General features: G+C 38.5%; 1 protein-coding gene across 1 annotated transcript in view; it reads right to left on the reverse strand.

Moving 5' to 3' along the window:
• CNTNAP2 (contactin associated protein 2) overlaps window positions 1-23,271 on the reverse strand; it is a 1,845,950-nt gene that overhangs the window by 852,764 nt on the left and 969,915 nt on the right. Inside the window, exon 9 of the mRNA XM_079786825.1 lies at window positions 19,135-19,284. Coding sequence (XP_079642951.1) covers window positions 19,135-19,284 — 150 coding nt within the window. The remainder of the gene's footprint in view (window positions 1-19,134; window positions 19,285-23,271) is intronic.

Genomic DNA, 23,271 nt, shown 5'->3' on the forward strand with positions numbered 1-23,271 from the left:
CCCATAGCTTGTCCTATCAACAGAAGGAAAATTAGCAATTATTTCTATTGAGATTCTAAGGTGAATCAATCTGTTTGCTCATTCATTAATTTTTCTTACATTTTTTTATTTGCACAGTTTGTATTAAGCACCTATTATACTAGAAGTTGAAAAATAGTGGTAAACAGGGAAGCCATTCTCCCTGCCCTCAAAGAACTATTTTTTCTTTGCAAAACAATGATACATTAGAAAATTCACCTGTTTAAGGAAAAGTAAATATTACAATAAGTTTTAGAAATATTTAGTGAAATTCTTATAAGAAAAAATTAGAGTTTTTTTGTTTTGTTTTATTTTTGAAAAACAAAGGTGATCTAACATAGGAGAGGGGCCTGAGAACTATATAAATTAACTAAAGTCAAGCAAAGTTAAGTCAGGGGCCTGCTCCATGCTGCCGGACACAGAACTCTGCTGATCAAAGATGCAAGAAGGCTAGGAGGAGCCTTCAAAACAAAGAAAAATTCTGCAAAGATTGGTTAATAGCTGCTCACCCATACCTTATTGTTTACCCATACCATAGGGGAAGGCAGACCACACAATATACCTTGTAAACGTTAAAGTTAACCCCAATTTCTTTTCCTAGTCTCTATTTCTCCATACTAGTCATTTTCCATAGAAACTATAAGCAGATATAAGCTCAGCCTCCTGGATGGTTGGAGTCTCTCTTCCTTCTCTCCTGAGGAGAGTCTGCCATTCAATGGCAGACTTTCCACTCAATAAAACCTGCTTTTCCACTTTCACCTCTTGTCAGGCTCCTGTCCTGAATTCTTTCCTGTGTGAAGCCAAGAACACTATTGGCTTGGAGCTCAAGTCCCCAGTAGGAACTCGCCCCTGCGGCATCAGTTCTAGAGCACATCTTTAACTTCTAAAGTTCATGTCTAGGGAGAGATTATGCCTTTCTATAAGTTTCACAGTAAGAGATAAAAATATAAGGTTGAATGGATCACATATCTGATATGGCATGGAGTATCTTACACTTTTTAAACAGTAAGAGTGCAGAAAAATGTACAAAGCATACACACTGATGTTCCTCACATAAAATAATATAAATTTTCTTATAGAATACTGTTTTAATGATATAGTTAACTACTCTTATTAATTCATTGAACAAATGTTTAAAGAGAACCCCACCCTCCCTCCATACATCAGGCACTGTGATATATCTCAGTATACTGGGATGAGCCAATAAAGGATATTTACTGCTCTCATGGAGCTTATAGTCTAGTTGCACATCTCAGACACCTCACTTCTTTTGTTTTTTTTGAATAAATCATTATTGTTCAGATTATTACAGTTGTTCCTCTTTCCCCCCCCCATAGCTCCCTTCCACCCAGTTCCCACCCCACCCCATGCCCTTACCCGCCCCCATTGTCCTCGTCCATAGGTGTAAGATTTTTGTCCAATCTCTTCCCGCATCTCCCACACACCCCTTACCCCCTGAGAATTGTCAGTCTACTCCCTTTCTATGCCCCGGATTCTATTAAGTTCACCAGTTTATTCTGTTCATCAGATTTTTTATTCACTTGATTTTTAGATTCACTTGTTGATAGATATGTATTTGTTGTCATTTTGTTGTTCATAATTTTTATCTTTACCTTTTTCTTCCTCTTTTTAGAGAATTCCCTTCAGCATTCCATATAATACTGGTTTGGTGGTGATGAACTGCTTTAGGTTTTTCTTGTCCGTGAAGCTCTTTATCTGACCTTCAATTCTGAATGATAGCTTTGCTGGGTAGAGTAATCTTGGTTGTAGGTTCTTGCTATTCATCACTTTGAATATTTCTTGCCACTCCCTTCTGGCCTGCATAGTTTCTGTTGAGATATCAGCTGATAGTCATTTGGGTACTCCCTTGTAGGTAACTAACTGTTTTTCTCTTGCTGCTTTTAACCTTTTGCACTCAGATGTCGAGTGTGACTCGACATGGTTAGCATTAGAATAAAGGAATCGAGAAAAAAGCAAGCGAGTGCAAAGGGTTAAGATTCTCTTTGTCTTTTGCCCTTGGCATTTTAATTATGATATGTCTTAGTGTGGTCCTCTTTAGATTCCTCTTGTTTGGGGTTCTCTGCACTTCCTGGATTTGTAAGTCTATTTCTTTCACCAGGTAGGGGAAGTTTTCTGTCATATTTCTTCAAATAGGTTTTCAATATCTTGCTCTTTCTCTTCTGGCATCCTCATAATTCAGATGTTGGTATGCTTGAAGTTGTCCCAGAGGCTCCTTACACTATCTTCATATTTTTGGATTCTTTTTTCTTTTAGCTTTTCTGGTTGGGTGTTTTTTGCTTCTTTGTATTTCAAATCTTTGACTTGATTCTTGGGATCCTCTAGTCTGCTGTTGGATCTCTGTATATTATTCTTTATTTCAGTCAGTGTATGCTTGATTTCTGATTGGTCCTTTATCATATCCTTGAGGGTCTCACTAAATTTCTCGGAGGTTTCTAGAAGATTCTTGAGTAACCTTATAACTGGTTTTGAACTCTATATCCAGTATTTTGCTTTCATCCATTTCTTTCATTTGTAACTTGTTTCTTTGTCTCCACATTTTGGCTGCTTCCCTGTGTTTGTTTCTATGTACTGGGTAACTGCTAAGTCTCCTTGAGTTGACAGAGTGGCCTTGTGTGATAGGTGTCCTATAGGGCCCAGTGGCTCAGCCTCCCCAGTCACCTGAGGTAGAAGCTCTTGGTGCACCCCTTTGTGGGCTGTTTGCACAATTTGTTATAGTTAACCCTTGATTGCTGTTGGTATCACTGGGAGGAGTTTACCTCCAGGCCAGTTGGCTGTGATGACCAGCTGTGTCTATAGTGGAAGATCTGTTGTGCAGGAGACACCCTTATGGGGCAGGACTTGCTTCAGTAGGGCTTTGGTGCTCATTGAGTCTGCCCCTTGAGTGTGTCTCTTATGGATGTGAAGAGTTGTAATCTGCAATTGTCTCACTCTGACCCCTGGGTACACTGGCTCTTGGATCTCCAAGGAGGTTCAAGGTCAGCCACTGTCTGTGGCTGCCCAGCAGGAGCTACAGAGACATCTGCAGATTCCTCCTCTTTGTATGGGGTTTGGAAGTGCCCAGATGAGGCCCAGCTGTGAAGCAAGGCTGCTGCCGCTGCCAGGAAGTGGGCCTACTTTTGGAATCTCTGGGGCTCTCTGACCCAGCTGCAGTTTTTTTTAGGCAAAAGGACAGGCCATTCATATGCAAAAGCCAATGCACACAGCTTGAGTGGGATTATAAATTGGGAGGGGCAGGGTATCTGGGAATCACCAGGGTGGTGCAAACAGTGATGGCTGCCCTGAACCTGAGAAGTCCCAGGTTCTCTGCGTCCCGCACCCCAATGCAGGAACAATGATCGCTGTGAGCACCTCTAAGAGTAAACCATCCTCGCGTTCCTGTCCCGATGCCAGACAGTCCAGTTTCTCCCCGTATGTGCCTGGGTTCCCCAGAGTCTTGCCTGGAACTGGAGTTCAGAGCAAGCGGGAGCTTGTATCTCCCTCCTGGTTTAAAAAGCAGCACATCCAGGTGCAGCACTTTCCATGCTTCCGCACCTCTTACTGATCTCAGTGAGCTTTCTTCACCTCTCTAGTTGTGGAATTTCCACTCAGCCAGCTTTCCCGCAGTTCTGGGTGGTATTGTTCTGCCATTTAGTTGTGGTTTTGATGTGGTTGTGAGAGGCAGCAAGTATAGGTGATTACCTATGCCACCATCTTGGTTTCTCCCCCCTCACTTCTTTTTAAGTTATAGAAAGTTTAGTGAATCCAAAGGTAGTTGTTCTGGCCTCCAAATTTCTATTTCTCCAGATTAAACCATCATGATCACATTTCTCCTTTTCCTTACAGCTCTATCATATACAAATTAAGAAAGGAATAATCATTTACCTTCAGAGCTAAAGAGAAAAGCTTTTGAGTAATAATAATCAACATTAATTTCAGTAATTTCTAGTAAGAAATGCACAAATAAAAAATCTCACTTAATTTAAGACCAAGAAATGTATTGAATCAGGCTTTCTGTGGGAAATAGAAATAAGATTGGAAATGGCAGAGAGATATAAATACATGATTAGAGAATATTCTATGCTTTTCAAAAACTATTTAATTTAGCCACTCTAAATTATTTGTTATAAAAAGGTTTAGGATGCCATGATGGATAATTAAACACTTGGAAAGGAAGTGAATCCACTTAAATATATTTCCCAAATTCAATATTCTTAGGTTAAGCAACCATACACGGATTTTCAAAAGTTGCCCAAGGAGCAAATAAGAATATTGGATGCCATTTAATTAAGTAAAATTGGGTGCACAGACTATAATCAAATTTGAAGATAATATCAACTGCTTAATATTAAATAGGGGAGTTGTTACACAGATTTCTAATTATCCTCCAATATTTATTTTCCCCTTCTTGCATAGATACTGACATTGAGCTGGGTACTTGGTCACCTAATCTCCCGTGTGACCATGTGAGTTCCAGCCAATGAGGTGTTTTGTATAGAATATGAGACTTCAAGGGAGTGGCCTTAAAAGAAGTGGGACAGCACCTCTCATTCTCTTCTCATGGCTTCTGCCTCGAATTAGGATACAGTATCTGGAGTTTAAACTGCCATTTGGGCTCAAAGGCAAATACTAGTTGCTAAGGATGGAAGAGAGAAGCCTGACTCTCCTCCACTGTAATAGCCTTTAGAGTTGACGTCCACCTTCTTTTATGGAAGACAGAAGGAAAACTCTACTTTCCCATTGCTATCTCTGTCACTCAGAGTTGAACCTGATTCAAACTAGTACCATATTTGGTAATATTTAAAAATAGGGAGCTATGCGAGAAAGAACCTAAAAAGTTCATGGAATTGCCTGTAGTAGGCACTAGGCCCCGATGCCTGGGATATTACAGGCTCAGAAAACTGGGGCCTTCGTTATTTGTAGCAAAATATTTGGGCATACTGTTGATGGCTGTTCCTTGGAAGGCAAATCAGGTGCCAACTGAACTTTTTAATATTAGGGAATACTCAAATGCTGATGTAAGTTGGCTCCTTCTTGCTGTGTTCAGCAAAGTCTTTAAAAGAGTGATGAACTAAGTCTAGAACTAGCCAGCCTGCAGGCTGAGATAAAAAACAAACAAAACAAAACAAAACAAACAAACAAACAAACAAAAAAACAGTTTGAAATGGAAGGTGTTCTCTGCTTATATTGGCGATCTGAATTGATGGAGAACCCCTAATTTTTGTGCTTTAAATAGCAAAAAGGATTGTATCCTTAAAGTACTGTAATAATTATAAGCCATAGATGCCAAGAGAGAGCCTTAGAAGGAAAGAAAATTATAGTCCAAGATGTCTTTTATTACCTTCAGGTAAGAGTAAAGCTGAAAAATTTAGGGGAGAGAACAGAGCTTCTCATTCATTAGGACTTGTTATATTAGTATCTAACCCATATTTGCTGCAAATATATGATCTTCAGCAGATTTCTGTCATGTACTACATACTATGAATGATAAATAGATGAAAATAAAATGAATACATGAAAGAAAAAAAATCCAAACAAAGGTCATTCTTTCTCAGAGCCTGAAGGTTGAACGGAGGAGGGGGAGGCAAAGGAAAGATGAGAGTGGCATACCTCCATTGGGAATTGGCAGAATATAGGGAAGCTTAAAACACGTCAAAAACAGATATTTGCATGTGGTTACTTGCACATGGACCTATCTTAAAAAAAAAAAATAGAAGACTACAATATTTCTGTGGGAATTATATTGCCACAGAAACCACAAACCTGGCCTGCAAAGTTGCATGACTAAAGCAGTTTTAGGAATTATATCTGTCTCAGCAGGAGTCAGCTATGAAAGGATGAGACCTACCAGAAGGGCACAATCTGAATGACCTTTCCAGATAAGGCCATGCAGGACAATGGAATAGGAGGGACCTCTCAGAGAGTGAAACCGTGGATCACAGAGGGCATTGGAAAAAAATACTTTGCTCTTGCTGAAAAAAATACCCTTTGCTCTTGCTGCTTAGCAAGATTTAAAAATTGCTATGGACCAGTGATGGCTGTATGATTCTCCTGCATTTATCTTCAAAAGAAGAGTGTGTACTGCAGTTATCAGGTCACCAGACCACAAAGAAATAAATCTTGACCTAATAGAGAGGGCTACACATCATTCAGAGAATTGGATTTGAGCTGGGTGCAAACTAATGAGATTCTGGGTTGGTCTCACTTGAAGAATAAAAAAATGGGAAAATGCATTTAATTGTTATTACTATTTATTATATTATTAATATATCCTCAGAGATTAACTTCCCCAACAATGAAAATGTGCACTTAATTTTTTTTTAAATAGAAGAAGCAGGATTAACTAAAAATTCTGAAATTCTTGATACAATAAGGAGGCTTCTTTTATTAAACAGAGACACCATGTTTGTGGATGTCCTATTCCAGAAAGCAAAACCAATGGGCAAAAAAAAAACATATTTTGTTAGGTGGAAAAACTATTAATGACTTTAATAATAAAAATACATTCAAATACTGTGTTATGTTAAGAGATTCTTATTTTGTCCATTAGTAGTTTAATAATCCCAACAAATTTTATTATTTCCCTCCCATTCACTTACTTTTATGTTTCTTGTTTTGTTTTTAGGTAATTTAATTCAGGTCTTATACTCTCCATGATACCCTTTTGAAATTCAATCATGTTTTAAAATTTTCCTTTGTTTTTATAAATAAATTTTACTAAGATACACTTTATTCTTCCTACTTTTTTTTTCTCCATATCATCACCTAACAAGAACATATTTTTTAAAAATTTTGGAGATCTTTTGTTTCCTCCCTAATTTCTTCTTTCTGTATTTCTAACTTTCCACTTAATGACATTCACCTCACGTCATTATCCAGCACTTTATTATTTTTTAATGTTGTCATTTTATGGAATCCAGGATTTTCATTATCAGAATCCAACAAATATCTATTTTCCTTTTGCATCCTGATACTCAAATTATTGCCTAAATTAGTGTTTCTCAAAGCGTGGACAGGAAACCAAGGCATTGAGATCACCCAGCAAATAGTTCAGCAGTTTCTTAAGATATTAAACATAGAATTATCATGTGACCCAGGACTATCACTCCTAGGTATATACTCAAGAAAAAGAAGGACAAATGTGCATGCCAAAAATTGTACACAAATATTCATGGCAGCATTATTCTTAATTGCCAAAGGTCCATAAATTGATGAATGGATAAATATAATGTAGTATATCCATACAATGGAATATTATTTGCAGATAAATAGTAATAAAGTACTGTTAATAATGCTACAATTGAATAGACCTTGTAAACAATATGCTAATTGAAAGAAGCCAGTAAAAAAAAAAAGAACCTATAATGTGTTTCAATTTTTATAAAATGTCCAGAATTGGCAATCCTATAGAGAGAAAGTAGATTAGGGGTTGCCTAGGGCTGGGGGCTGTTGTAGGAGAATGTGGAGGGACTCCTAATGAGCCTGAGCTTTCTACTTGTAATCAGAAAAATGACTTAAAATTAGATTGTGATGGTGGTTACACATCTCTGCAAAAATACTAAAAACCACTCAATTTTATACTGTAAAAAGTGAATTTTGTGCTATGTGAATTATATCTCAACAAATAGTTTATAAAAAACAAATAAACAGAAAAGAAGTCACCTGGATGCTTGGTTAAAATGCATTGGCCCTACCTCAGACCTACTGAATCAAATTCTCACTAAGGATGAGCCTAGCACTTTTCAAAGAGGAGCCCTAGAACATCCTCATGTGTATGAAGGTACAGGAGCTTGTTCAAAAACATGCATTATCTTAGCAAATACACAGATTTCCACCTAACCGTCTGTGAATCAGTGGTTCACTTTTGCACTAGCTTGGCAAGTAAGAAAATTACTTCTACTTCTGAGCATCCATATAGCAGGCATCACCTCCCTGCTTCATTCAGCCTGCTCACTCTGAATTCCACCCTGAAGCCCAACTGGCATTTCTCTTCCTTTTGATCTTTCTCAAACCTTGTTTCCACGTATAGTATTAACTATAGGTATTCTAAAAGCCATTTTCCTTTTACATTCCACAAATTCTTTTCTTTGAAATATTAAACCTAAAACCATGTATACCTATTGAATTCAAGAGTCACATCACTTAGTTTGTGCAATAGCCATGAATAACGGAAAAAAAATTCTGATGGTATTAAAGGATTTTGTTTTATTGGAGATGTTCTGAGACATCTAGATTTTCCCCAGTAGGAATTTCACATGGTCCACCGCTGGCAGAGAACATCCTCATTCAAATTTCATATTTGCACACTCTTTTATCCAGTAAGGGTCTGAGAAAGCACGGGAGGCCTCTTCCCCAACCTCAGGCATTTTGTGAAACAGAGCAAGAGAACCTGTCTGTAGCTACAGATCAGGTTTGCTGGAGGAGGTGCTGCAGCATTTTCTGCACTCATTATGTTTAACTGCAGGGAAGGGAGATCAGAAGAGCCAGATACTGGAGAGCCTTAGGGATGTTTTGATGGAAAATGTGTGAAAATGATAAAAAAAAAAAAATTAGGGCCAGACTCTGAATACATCTGACTTGAACACCTAGGAAGGTTTTGTCCTAATTCCTCAAATCCTCCTCCCCACTCTATACTGAAAAAGACTCAGAATTTCCCTACTAGAGATTCATCTTATTTTAGAGCCTTAAAGGCCAGAGACTTATAAATTCCTAATTATTATAAAGTTTCCTTGGAGAGTGGATAATAATTCTTAATTATTTGAGGGATAGCTGGTTACTGAGCTGGGCAAGCAGGACCTCCAGCCCCGCCTCCCTCCCCCCCACCCCCCGTGCAAACTCCTGCCAAAATGTTAATTTTTTAAAAAGTGAGATTTTAGCAAAGATTCTATTTGATTAGTTAGTGGATGAACCAGACTGAAAAAAATGCCTATTTTTAAGTCTATGATCTTCTTTAAAAACTCAACAATTGGGGTGGGGGGTGGGGGAGGAGTCACACACTCAGAAAAAACTTACTTCTTAGTTCAAAGGGAGAAATTTACATTTAAATAACTGGCTACCTAAAGGAAAAACAAAACAGGCAAACAAAAATAAACGATAGCAGATGGACACTGGATTCCATTTCAGTGCTGTCTCTGCACATATTATTATTTGAATTTTCAGCAATTTTTTAAAAATCAGTACTTTAAAATAATTTCCTCTATTCATTCAGCAAAGGCGAATCAGAAATGTAAACAGAAATACCAATTTTATTAGAAAACAACCACCACAACAAAACTTCTCTGGTTTATAAAGAATTGCTATGAAAGAACTGAGATCATTTATTTTCTCTTATTTGTATCATTACCCAATAACTTTTTGTGGCCAACAAGGGCTGCAGGTCACATCTCCTTTCCTCTTTGAGGGTCAAAGTTGGCTGGTCTATTTAGAATCCACAGATGCCCTCCTGCTGAGCCCATATTTCCCACACCCTGCACCAATTACTCAACATGGCAAGAGAACCTGAGTCAGACCATTTCTATCTGACATGGGATTCTAACAGGTAATTTTTGTGGACCATGGCCAACCAGCATTATCTCAGCACAGATATAATCTGGGGTCCTATGCAATCTTTGTCCTTCCCTCTTTCCTCCTCAGGTGTCAGACCAACTCCTTCTCTTTCACCTCATTATCCTTCAGAGTTATTGTGCCCAATACTTCCCAATGTCTAATTGTCTTACACTCTGATCTTTACAGCATCAAACTGAAGCATTACTCATGAAAAGGGAAAGTATAAATTGCTTCATTTTTTGGGTCAAGCATTATAAAATTAACTAGATGGAATGAGCAGGATAAATAGTCATGTTCTACAAGTAAAAACTTGACATATATTACACATTGTACCAGATATACAAGTCAATTTTAAAATTTGATCAATTTTTTCAACTTCAGAGTATTTCAGATATGGAAGATAATTCCTAAAAGATGCACACAGAGAAATCATATTTAATTCACATCTTTGTAGGGATATCTATATTATTTCCACACTCAGAACATTATGTTCTCTTAGTCTAGAGTTTTTAAAGTAGAAAAATTAATATAAGGAGGCAAGAAAGCAGAGTATGCAAGGATAAACAGCCAAGGGGTTAAGACAATTCTTGCAAGTCAAAATTTTCATAATTTCATGATTTGTTTTATTTGAAAAACTACTTAAACTTCTGTCTTAAATTTGAATATTCCCAATTCAAGCTAGTCATAGGAAAAAGGCAAAGGCATATAGAATATCACAATAATTCTAGTGATAATTAGCCAACATCATAGCTTTAGTCAAATTTTATTTATTGGAGATGTAAAATGGTCCTTGGAATTGGGGACTACATATGAATACTTTCCTTTCGGATGAGGTTAATGTATTCAATTTCATTGTGCAATTCCCTTCCTCTTCTTTGCCCTTTTCTTTTATGCACATAATTGGAAAATAAACTAAAACAACCAAAAGTTCTTTGGGAATTGGACTGAGAGAGAAACATTTCTCCTTGTTAGTGTTCCTGTAATGGAAAGAAATAGCTTTAAATTGCTTTTTTTTAGTGGAGAAAGAATTTGGATAGAATAGCAAATACTGATCTGAATATTTAAATGAGCATGCATTTGTTTATGTACAATCAAATTCTGTTTCAGAAACTAATAACTGCGAAAGAGTTACTAGTTAACTCACTACAATAAGGGAAGACCAAACTCCTCTAGCCAAAAAAAAAAGAAAAAGAAAAAGAGGCAAAAATCACATTTAATAACGATCCAAGGTGAAATAGTAAAAGAACAATAAAAATCAATATGAACAAAAAATTAATTGATGGGTTCAAAAGCAATAAAAGACAAATGAATGCCAATGATTACATAACATTAGCCAATCCACATCAAATACACTATTAACAATTTACAGGAATCTCTAACTTGTAATTTCCTCATTTCTCATTTAAAAATTTAATAAATTGTTAGTTGGTCAGAAAGAGTGACTCTACCATTAATATTAAATTAGTATTTCAAAAAGAGGCAAATTATACAGAATATGGGGCACACACCTATTTAAATAATAATAAATGATATCCAGCACTATGTAAATGTAGGTAATGGTTAACTTCCATTTTATTTCTCAAACGGCAATTAATAGTTTATCACTTAACCCCCTCCAGTCTCAGTAGAGTTGGACCATGGATGGAAAGAAGACCAAGAGGAAAAGATTATAATCAGAACATACTTTTAAGCTGGAAGTCTAGGCACTAGGAGGTTATATGTGAACTAATATTTCAAGCGGCCATTGATTTTATGCTTTGAGTCAGTATTCTCCAGTTGCCTTTCCAAATGGTGGTGTGGTCCCTAAATCGGAGACTTATTGGAATTTTAGTTTACCTGAGATGGTTTTAAATCAGTAGACTCTTGACCCTGATATATCGATGTGTGGTGTAGTAAAAAGAACACACTGTGAGAGTGAGAGTGAGAGTGAGAGTGAGAGTGAGAGTGTGTATGTGGAGTGGGGGTGGTTCATGATCCTCATAGTTTCCGAGGAGGAATGACAGGTTCCTGCATGGACAACAACACATTCAGTAGTTTATGATGCACAGGTTGGAAGCAATCTTTAGGGAAACACTGGCAACTGGACCCCAAAGTTTAGAAGGGGAAGGAGGAAGTGTGGAATGGTGGGAAGGGAAAGCCGGAGGCTTTTTAACAGGCAGACTGGTGTTATTCTTGATTCCTTTTCCTATGGCACAGCCCATGTCCCACTTTGGGCAAGTCCTGCTGGCTTGATTTCCAAAAATGTTTTCAGAATTGATTGTTTCTCCACCCAGCCCCCACATATGGCCCTCACCCGGCTACAATCTAGTCCATCTCTTTATCTGGATTATTGCTACAGTCACCATTGCCCTCTCCCTTTCATTTAGCTGTGGTCATTTTTCAAAACAGTGGCTTGAGAGGTCATTTTATTTTTTTTTAAATACACATAGTTTTTAGTTATCAAATGTACCTCAATAAAGATGGGGAAAAAAAGTGAATGTGCAATAAATGGTATCTATTACTACCACCTGCCCCTTGGTTTCCAAACCTGTCCCAGCCCTCTCGTTAGAAGATCTTCCTGATTCTGAGTGCTTTCATAGACTAACTTCTTTTATCTGATGCCAGGCTGGTCTGGACTTGACTTTCCATATCACTGAGTCAAAGACTTCACAATCCCACCTCTGCCTACACACATTCCCAAAGCCCTGCCAGACCCCGACATTCACACTCCCCACAGGCTCCTCAGCTTCACATCATGTCATACTTCCTTTCCCTCCTCCAGGGTTGCCCCTACCCCTAGCTCCTCCAATTCTGTTTCCTCACCCCCTTGAGCTCTTTGCTCAAATCCCACCTTTACTGGGGCTTTCCCTGCCACATGATTTTGAATGGCCATCCTTATCAACCCCTTCCCCAAGAACTTCCCATTCACTGTCTCCCGAATAGACTCCATTTATGAATGTGTTAGTTATCTCTACTGGAATGTAACCGTCTGAGAGCAAGTTACTATTTTTTTTTCCTTTTCTTTTTTCTTTTTTTTTTTACTGGTTTACGGCTTCAGCATAACTAAGATTGCCACATTTCAGTAAATATTTAGTAAATAAAATTACTTAAACCCTGGCTCTGCTACCCCTGAGTCATATACATATATTAAACTCAGATAAAACATGGAACATGATCCAATAAACAATTATTTTTATCTTCAAGATACTGAAAAGTTATACCTGCCATAATAATGAAATCTTATCCCTGATTTTGATAAGATCAGCTGTTCTAGGCCAGCACAATCAGTATCTCTGACCTAATGTTTATTGGGGGGAGGCACATGTGGCAGAAACTGACAGTCCAGGTGGGGATAAGAAATCCTCTGGCCTCTTGTACCTGTAACTACTAACTGTATTCAGTGGGATTAAAGGGCTCTGCACTGGTGAGTTTAGATGTGTAACTGGAAAGGGATGTGATCTTTTAATTTTTTTTAATATATCTTTATTGATTTCAGAGAGGAAGGGTGAGGGAGAGAGAGAGAAACATCAATGATGAGAGAGAATCATTGATTGGTTGCCTCCTGCACGCCCCATACCGGGGACTGAGCCCACAATCCAGGCCTATGCCCTGACTGGGAATTGAACCATGACCTCCTGGTTTATAGGTCAATGCTCAAACACTGAGCCAGGCTAGCTGGGCAAAGATTGGCACTTTTCTTCAGAGCTGCCACCTCCCACTGTGTTCCTTACAACTCCCTTCCAATAAGACTGGCTCTGGAACTTTTTACCTCTCCTCTTTTTAAATGAAAACAACAGGGATAATAAAAAATGCCAATCCTAAGACAATTTAGAAATTTAAAAATCTTTCCACTCTCCTATTACCATGGCCCTGGGCCAAGATCAGAAAACTTATTACCAAGCAAGCAGTTAATACATAAATTAATTATTTTATTATTAATGTTAATAAAGTGTTACCAAAAGGAATTCCAGTTGAGCGGTAGAGGAAGAGTTAAAGCACGTAAAATATCTTTTGCTGAAGAAATATCCTCAACTTTCTTCTTCTGTTTATTCCCAGGAAAGAACAAGCCAAAAAACTCTTTGTGCTGAACTCTCTGATCATTAGTGTTACAGAGGAGAACCAAGACCTTCCTGGGATTAGTGTGGGGCAGGCACAGGAGATAAATCCTCACAGGGGTGTGAAACATCGGGGCAGTCCATGCAAAAGCAGATGCATGACTTAAATTCAAAACAAACAAAGCAGGGGCTGTGTTTTAGCAGCTGTCACTAAGTACAGGAGGGCAGGAGACCTTTAAGTAAAACTTTCAGCTATCAGGAAAACAATTTGTGTTTAATGAGGAAAAGCTTTGAGTAGTGGAGAAGTTGGTGAGGCTTTGGATAAGCACAGAGTGTGAAATCTGGAATCTTCCCTGGGGGTGGGGAAGTGTTGTCTCTTTGTGAGTTAAAGTCTCAAGATAAATTGGAAAGGCAATCATTATTTAGCATCCCTAGGGCCAGGCCTTGGGTTTAACGGGTCATGCTGTGTAATGTCACAAAGCAGATGCTACTGCCTTTTAATAGTTGAAGAAAGTAGGACAAATTATTAAACTTATCTATCAACTAAAGTGAAGCCAGGATCCAAAATCAAGTGTGCACCATTCAAAGCTCATTTATTGCTTTGGAACAAAGTTGATATTTCATCCCACTGTATTAATGTTTCCTAAGATGCTTTCATTAGAACATCTGTGACTTACTTTAACATTTTCGGCATAAATGGTATGAACTTGTATAGCTGTATTTCAAGTTACAGCCCAGACGCAGCCAGGGTTTTAATTGGGAAGCCACGTGCCAGAGGTGGTCCTGAGCATTGTTTCAGAAACCAGGATTTCTGCTCTCTTCCTCTAAGCAACTCACTGAATGCCAGGTTGGGTTTTCTTTGGTGAAATTAGTGGTTTGATAGTCAGCAAAAATGTTAGATGACATTAGAAAAGAGATCTCAGTGGTGAAATTAAAGGTGTTAAGGATATGTAGTTTGGTAAAACATCTTTTCAAGATACCTTGGGCCTGTGTAAGATGATGTAAGACCCCAGTGAGGCCTGCGACCTGAACCTTGGAGAAGGCTCTAGAGTCTGGATCACTTAGTAATCCTGTGCCAGCCACTAGCTTAGGAGGCTTGCTGTGGCCTGACTCTGAGTGTAGCAAAATCCTGCTTCCAGAACTATGCTATAGCTGCCCAAAGAGAACATGTTATTCAAGGTAGAGCAAGTCAGAGAGCTAGGACTTCACTGACATTATAGAAGCACTAGAGGCCAGGTGCATGAAATTCGTTCAAGGGAGGGGGGTCCCCTCAGCCCAGCCTACATCGTATCCAATCCGGGACCCCTCGGGGGAAGTCCTGAGGATGGGGCCTAAACGGGCAGTTGGACATCCCACTCACAATCCAGGACTGCTGGCTCCTAACTGCTCACTTGCCTGCCTGTCTGATTGCCCCTAACTGACCCCTGCCAGCCTGGTCGCCCCCAACTGCCCCCCCTGCTGGCCTGGTAACCCCTCACTGCCTCCCTCTGCCAGCCTGGTCACCCCTGAATGCCCCCTTCTGCCAGCTTGGTTGCCCTTCACTGCCCCCCCCCCCCCTGCTGGCCTGGTCATCTCACGCAGCCTGCTGTTTGGTCATTTGGATGCCCCTCACTAACCCCCCTGCCAGCCTGGTCACCCCACGCAGCCTGCTTGTTCAGTTGTTTGGTCATCCTTCACTAACCCCCCTGCCAGCCTGGTCGCCCCACCCAGCTTGCTGTTCCATTGTTTGGTCATCCCTCACTAACCGCCCTGCTGGCCTGGTTGCCCCATGAAGCCTGCTGTTCAGTCGTTTGGTCGTCCCTCACTAACCCCCCTGCCAGCCTGGTCACCCCATGCAGCCTGCTATTTGGTTGTTACTGTGAGGATGTCCTGACCAATTTGCACACTACCCTTTTATCAGTATAGATGTGTATCAACAATATTGTGCTAACTTGCTACAATTATCTTATCTAATAATGGGGGAATATGCAAATTGACCATCATCCTGTTACAAGATGGCTGCACCCACAGTGGAGGCCAAGTTCCCGTAATGAGCCTTAACAAGCAATCAGCAGGGACCTGATCCTGCGCCCCCTGCCTGGTGGGGCTTGACAGGGTTCCTCAGGCTGCACGCCCCATCCCGGTGCCAAGCCGGGGGACCTCAGGCCATGCCCCCCACCCAGAAGGGCTTGACAGGAGACCTCAGGCTGCCTCCCCCGTCAGTCAGGGATTGACAGGGGACCTCAGGCCATGCCCCCTGCCCTGGTGCTAGGCTGGGGGAACCTGAGACTGCACCCTCCGCCTGGTGGGGCTTGACAGGGGACCTCAGGCCGTGCCCACTGGCCTGGGCCAGGGCACCTCAAGGCATGCCCCCTGGCCCAGGCTGGGGGACCTCAGACTGTGCCCCCCAGCACCAGGCCAGGTGACCTGAGGCCGGGTTCCCCACCAGGTGGGGCTTGACCAGGGGTGGGGCCAGCCGGGTCTGGATTTAGCCAAATGGGGGTGGGGCCATCTGGGTCTGGGTCTTGCGTGATTTTGAGGCGCATGTGGGTGAGCGGGGACTTGACTCTGGTTCCCATAGTGTGGCCCAGACTCTGACAAGAGGAAGATTTTCATATACATTTTACTAATTTTCTTTCATCTCTGACACTTCTATTATAGAGAAAGGGCAAATAGCAATATTAAAATATTTCCTCTAATTAATTCCCTTTTAATGTGCATGAATATCGTGCACCGGGTCACTAGTTCATTTAATAAAAATCTACCTGTGCCTTAGACCTTGGACTCTGACTTTACTTCACTGTTTCAAGGTGCCCAAGCTATTTAAAAAGTAGCTATTTCTTACTTATCTCACTTTTCACGGGTTGATGTTGTCTTTCAAAAAGAATCTAAAACAATGTGCATTCAACTTGGCTGAGGTCAATCTACATTCTCTTCCTTAGATCAGTGGTGTCAGAATCACTTGAGGTTTAGAATTCTTTCTCAGCATCTTGCATTTTCATGTTCTAGGGGAGGACCTGAGAACTTGAATTGTAAGGAGTTCCCCTAGTGATTTCTACATACCCTGAGGACTCAGCTAATGAAGACATAACCAAGGAAGCATCAAAACCATTTGCTGACAGCTTTTCTCAATGGAACATCAGCAATCCAAGAAGGAAAAAATATGCTGCAGACTGCTCAGTTTGAAAACCAAAATTAGTAAAGTAAGTGGCAATCTATAAAGCCCTCATCTCCTATAAACTCTGTGCCATAAATTTGTGGTTATAGTTGTTTGCTTACCCATCTAGATGGAAATAGATCAAAACGGGCCTTAGACAATCAGCAAGCTCATCCACAGCCAAAGATATTCCACTGGCACTTGGATGGGTAGGAATTGTCAACAGCTTTCCAACTGACTATAGTGATCCATTTTCTATGACAACAATAACAACTGTTGGCCAAAAACCCATCATATCAACTACCTCTTTGGAGGAAAACCAATTGGGCTATTGGGCTGCTTTTTCTCACATCAATAAGACATTTTTGTCTAACTTTCATCTACTCATTAACTATTTATTATGAGCCTTTTTAAACTTTGGTAGTTTTTATTTTAATTTCCAAAATGCCATGAAAGATTACAGATGCAGAGGTCTAGGTCAGGACTTCTGTCTCCGAGTTGTCACTCATCATCACACCATGACACAGAGGGAGACACTCCCTGGTTCAGGAGTCAGAGATCTGGAGTCCAGGTACTGCTACAAACTCAGTAAAGCTCCTGGGGCTTCTATTTCTTCTTTTATTAACAGGGAATAAAATGCCTGTCTCACCTATTTTTCAGAATTTACTAATTAATTCATAACTATTTGTTCATCATCTACTGTATTCCAGGAACTTTTTTAGAACCTTGGGGATTCGGTTGGGAACAAGACACACAGGGGTGTCAAAAGTAGATTTACAGTTGTAATACAAATAAATAATAACAATGATTGATAAATAATAATATAAAAATATGCTCTGTTTCACATACTCACAATGAACTGTAAACCTACTTTTCCCACCCCTGTAAGAGATGGCTGCTCTCAAGTAGACTTATTCTAATAATTAGAAAAAAATGGATACATATAATGATCTATAAACTTATTTTATATAAGCGGATAAATATACATGTGAATATTAATAGCTATATTTTAGAGGCAAATATATGTGCACATATATCTTTAATGTTTAAACAAAGCCTTTTCTAATGATACAATGTATTTGTTTAGATTTCACATTGCATGATTTAAGATGAGAAAGGCAATAACCTAACAAAAGATATATTCCTCTAGACAAAAAAACCTAGCACGTTAATAAAAGGTGTTGCCATACTTCATTAATGATAAAAAATATATATCATTTTCTTCCAGGATGCATTCCTCAACATAGAAAACTTTCTAGTTTATGCTACAACACTCTCTTACATATAATAACATTTATCATTAAGAGAATCCTCCTCCTTATTAATCTTTACATTACTTAAGAACTAAGATATGTGTAGGCTATCTCTAGGATGGTCTGAATAACCCCTGTGTCCTTGTGTGATCCCTTCCTTTAAGTGTGTGTTAGATTTAGTGACTCATCTATAATAATAAAAGCATAATATGCTAATTAGACCAGATGACCTTCCAGATGAAGCAGGGACTGCAAGGGAAGCCCAGGTCCCAGGTGCCTGCTGGTGGCAGGAGGGAAGCCGGGTCCCGGGTGTCAGAGGGAAGCAAGCCAGTGCCTGCAGCCGGGGGAAGGATGGCCTACCCTTGCACAAATTTCCTGCATTGGGGCTCTAGCTTCTAATAAACTGTATATGTAAGATATCATTTACAAGATTGAATTGTAAGAAAACTTTGGCTTACATCTGGGAAACTCTCTCTTGCTTGTGGCTTTCCTTTCCCTTCTCCTTCCCTTTACTCCTTTTCTCCGCCTTCTCCAGCTCCCTCCCTCTCAGTCCAATCACCTATAGGAGAGGCCTCTTGAAGGATCAGAGCCACATGAAGGAGAACTAAGGCCCCCCAGCCAACAGCCAGCACTAACTGTCAACCAAGTGAGTATGCCTTCTTGGAAGCAGACCACCCAGCCAAATCCAGGCTTCAAATGATGTAACCACACCCAATAGCTTGGGTATGACTTCATGAGAGACCCTCCTGAGTCAGGAAACCCAGCTAAGCCATTCCTGACTTCCTCATTTAGAGTAATTGTGAGATAATACTTGCTGTGTAAGCCACCATATTTTGGGGTAATAACACAGGAATAGGTGACAGATATAGAATTCAAGGACTTTAGAATATAATATTATGAAAATGAGTAGATTCAGAATCTCATTCTTTATACACGAATTGGACTAGAATAATATGCTGATGTCATTTTAGTACCTTCATCATGAAGAAACAAATTTGCCACTTATTTTAACACAATGGGATATGACTGATTTTCCTGATATCTACTGTGTCCATTGAATCAAATATAAATACTTCATAATCAAACTTCATTGAAACTCTATTTTTAGCAATGTATTAGTTAAAAGATTTAAAAAATGGCAGTCTTTTACCTCCGAAGAAGTACTTCTCTCCAGTTTTCACTTGAAGAGGACTGTTAGTTCGAACTGCTGATGCCTCATCTCCATCAATGGTGAGAATAGCAAAATTTTCCTTAGCGAGGAAACGAACCTCATGCCACTGTCCATCGTTCAACCCAGAACCTGTAAAGTATAAAATAAAAGTAAACTTATTTCCTTAAGATGATTCGGTTTTAAACAATGTTTAATATCAACAGTTAGAACTTTATAAGTAAAAATTAGTTATATCTTAATATAGGAAAATTCAGTACTACTTACAATTGATATTTCATGTTTATTTAACTTCGTGTTTTATTCCGCATTGAACCAAGTAAGGAATAATGTAAACCAATTTAAGGAGATATTATTAATGTGCCATTGTAGTACTTGGGAAAATGAATGAAGTAAATAAAGTTGTTTGGAAGGTAATGATGAATTATTTTAACTTAATAACTTACTTTCTGGTGAGCTTTACAAGCCTCTACCATCATAAAATGGATTTATGATTTGTCTAATATCTCTCTTTTTATAAACAGTTTTTGTATTATTAATTTTTCTCAATAAGAACATATGGAAAGTACAGTTGATAGAAATTAACTATTTTTATAGTTATTTGTGCTAACTGACCACTAATAAGCATGGTAAATTATCAGATCATTTACCAACAAGGTATCTTTATAATGAAGTAGGTTATATTTAAATAAATAAAAAATAACAAAATATATCAACAACTCCCACCCCTAATAATCACATTTCATTGTTGCTTAGGACAAAGATCTTGGTAAACAAAAATCCTATCAAGCTCTCCATTACACAGACAATAATTTAAAGTTTCTGTTTAATTTGTGTTTATTTTATGAAGAATAATTAGAAAATTAAGGAGCATACAGAGAATGGCCACTGAACATAAATATCTGGAAGGTGTTTAAGAAACACACTAAGAGACAGAGAAGTTTATAAGGGTCAAAATGGCTTTCTTTGACCTTTTAAAGTTCTATGCTATGTCAAGGGAAGTGATTTTGTGTTAGTTGGCTCCAGGTAGAATAATGTAGAATCCACAGGTAGAAGTAATTTGAAGATACACTTCAGCTTCACAAAAGAAACAGAAGCCTAGCAGTTAAAGGCATCAAAAAATGGAATGAGAGTAAATCAATGAAATGCTGATGACGGCTCCCAGGCTCTGTTCTGAGGTCTGCAAACCAAAGCTTACAGACCAAATGCAGGCTGCTGCTGTCCATTTTGGTACAGCCTGATAAGTAAAAATATTCTCATATTTTTAATAATTAAAAATAAATAAAAGAAAATGTTAAATTATATGCAAAAATTATATAAAATTCAGATTTCAGTGTCCATATAAAGTTTTATTGGACTACAGGCACACTCATTTGTTTACACATTGCCAAAGAACAGAGTAAAACAAATAGTGGCTACAGAGACTGTTTCACTGGCAATGCCTTAACTATTTACTGTGTGGTCCTTTACAGAAAAAGCATAAACCAGTGGTTGCTTTATACTATTAAACAGGAATGCTACTTTAAAGAAAAATATTAAGGCCTTTTGGAACTTAGAAGATAGTCACATATGGGTAATATTTACTGATAAATACCATTACAAATTATACTGGTAAATATCATTACAAATATCACCTCTCAGGTATTCATTTTAGAATGTTCAAATTTTAATTCAGTATTACATATTTGAGCACATTTTATTTCAACAGGGAAAATCGAAATTCCTTGCTCTAAAGTAACTAATAGTAAATGACTTCCAAACTATGAAATATATAACACATATACATAGATAAATATAATTTTTTGTGCTGAAATTACTATGCAAATGTAAAACCTTATTCTAAAATTAAAATCAAGCCCTGGCTGGATAGCTCAACTGCTTAGAGTGTCATCTAGATACACCAAGGTTGCAGGTTCAATCCCTAATTAGGGCACATACATATAAGAATTAGCCAATGAATGCATAAATAAGTAGATCAACAAATAAGTGAGTTTTTTCTCTCTCTCTCCTCCTTTCTCTCTCTCTCTAAAAATCAATGAAGGGGTTAAAAATAAAATAAAATAAAAATCAGTTAGCTGTCTGACAAGTAGTAGCAATGTTTACTGAAAAACTTTCTTCTCAAGTAGGTGACCTGTATCTTTACCATAACATTTTTCTTTCAAGTACAAAACTGGGTTTAGTATGGATTAACCATAAAAGAGCCTGGTTTTGATTCTGGCTTTTGTTTTTGCCTTTGCAATGTGATAAACCCTGCTTTAAAATGCAATTTGGGGTCAGGATCTCAAGTACATCAATCTTACAAATGTTCATTCCACAAATTTAATCCTAAATAATCACACATCAGAGGAAGTCACTTGTAAGATATCTTTAGCTGACAGAGTGTCCCATCTTATATGGTAGACCAGAAAGCCTTTCTAAAAATCCCTGTGAAAATCTTTTCTTCACAAAATTAATTTATGAAAGAAGATCATCAGCTTAATTGTTCATGGCAAAATATCTATTATTCCAATCAGATTAAAATAAAAAAGGTTACTTTATTTTCTCCAGGAAACTTAATTACTAGAGACACTGGACCGAAGATAAAAGCAGCCTATTGGTAGCAGCCACTGCTACATCTGAGCCTGAACTGTGATTTCTATTCATTTTAGTTCCAATTATTATTTTGAACTTTTCATGTTAATAATCATCCAGAGGCAAGCTTCAGCAGTCTGTGATAGGAATGGGCCTCAAATATAATGAAGCCCATTCTTCAATGGGGGAAAAATTATCTAATTGCTCAAAAGAAAATGTGCTGCTTCTTTGAATTTTTCTTCATCTGCATGCTATAAAAAAAAAAAAATAGCCTGAAGGCTCACTCTAGAAACAAATCTAATTTCATGGTCTCTGTATATGCAAGTATTTATAGATACACTTCCTATGGCAATCACTCTGCTAAGCACTTTGCTTGCATTTAACTCACTTATAATTCACAGAAAATTAAAATATATAGGTATATATTTCCCAAATAAGTAGGTGAAATAACTAAATCTAATAAAATGTAAGCATTTGTACCTAATAAATATCAGAACTTAGAATTGTAACTCAGATATATCTGTTTGGTTCCAGAGGCTGAATTCTTACAACAAACACACAAATACGAGCAAAACAAAAAAGAAAGTATGTTATATAACCTCTGTGCATCTATGGTCAGAGTTCTCTTATACTGTGCACACATGCACATGCGCGCGTGCGTACACACACACACGCACATACACACACACACACACCAATTAGCTGCCGCCACTGTACAAGAGCTCAGTCTCTGGTGATTTCTTTGTCTCACATAGTACGAGTGTTGCACGTAAACTGAGACACCATCCAGTTTCAGCATTTGCACTGTCAGATTTCTGTTGTACTGGAAGATCACATACTACATGTCTTTCAGTACTTTCTCTATAAAAATAGTTTTAATTGCTTTTAGAGAGAGAGGAAGGAAGAGAGAGATGGAAACATCGATTGGCTGCCTCCTGCAGACCCCTACTGGGGATTGAGCCCACAACCGGGGCATGTGCCCTGACCAGGAATCTAACTGGTGACCTCTTGGTTGCATGGGACAATGCTCAACCAACTGAGACACACTGGACATGGATTTTAGTATTTTTTTACATTGGTGTTTTTCTCTTAAAATTGTAATCAGAATGGAAATTTTATACTACCGGGTTGAGAAGCAAATTGTAGCATTTTTCCCCAAGGCACATTAAAATAAGTTCATGGGTATTAAAACCATTGCTGTATGTTGTGAACCTGAGCAAAGGGAGCTCTGTGTTGACTCTTCACTTCATAATGAGTGGATCAGTGCTCTTAAACCTGCTATCTTGTTATTAGTTTGTAGAGCTAAGACTCTAATCTAGACCTTTTGACACTCAAGAAGCCGTTTTCCCCACTATTCAGAACTCAGCTGTCACATTTTATGATGAGAAAAAAAAGAGGAGGCCATCGTTTCAGCATATTTCACCTCTGCCTGAGTCTTTTCTTTCCAGTGCAAGGGAGACTCGAACAACTTTGTATGAAAGACAGACTACAATAAAATTATATGACCTCTCTTGCAGACTTGCTCCAAAATGTGTTTTCCCTTTATCA

Source organism: Cnephaeus nilssonii (assembly GCF_951640355.1).
Source record: "Cnephaeus nilssonii genome assembly, chromosome: 12".
Lineage (NCBI taxonomy): Eukaryota > Metazoa > Chordata > Mammalia > Chiroptera > Vespertilionidae > Cnephaeus > Cnephaeus nilssonii.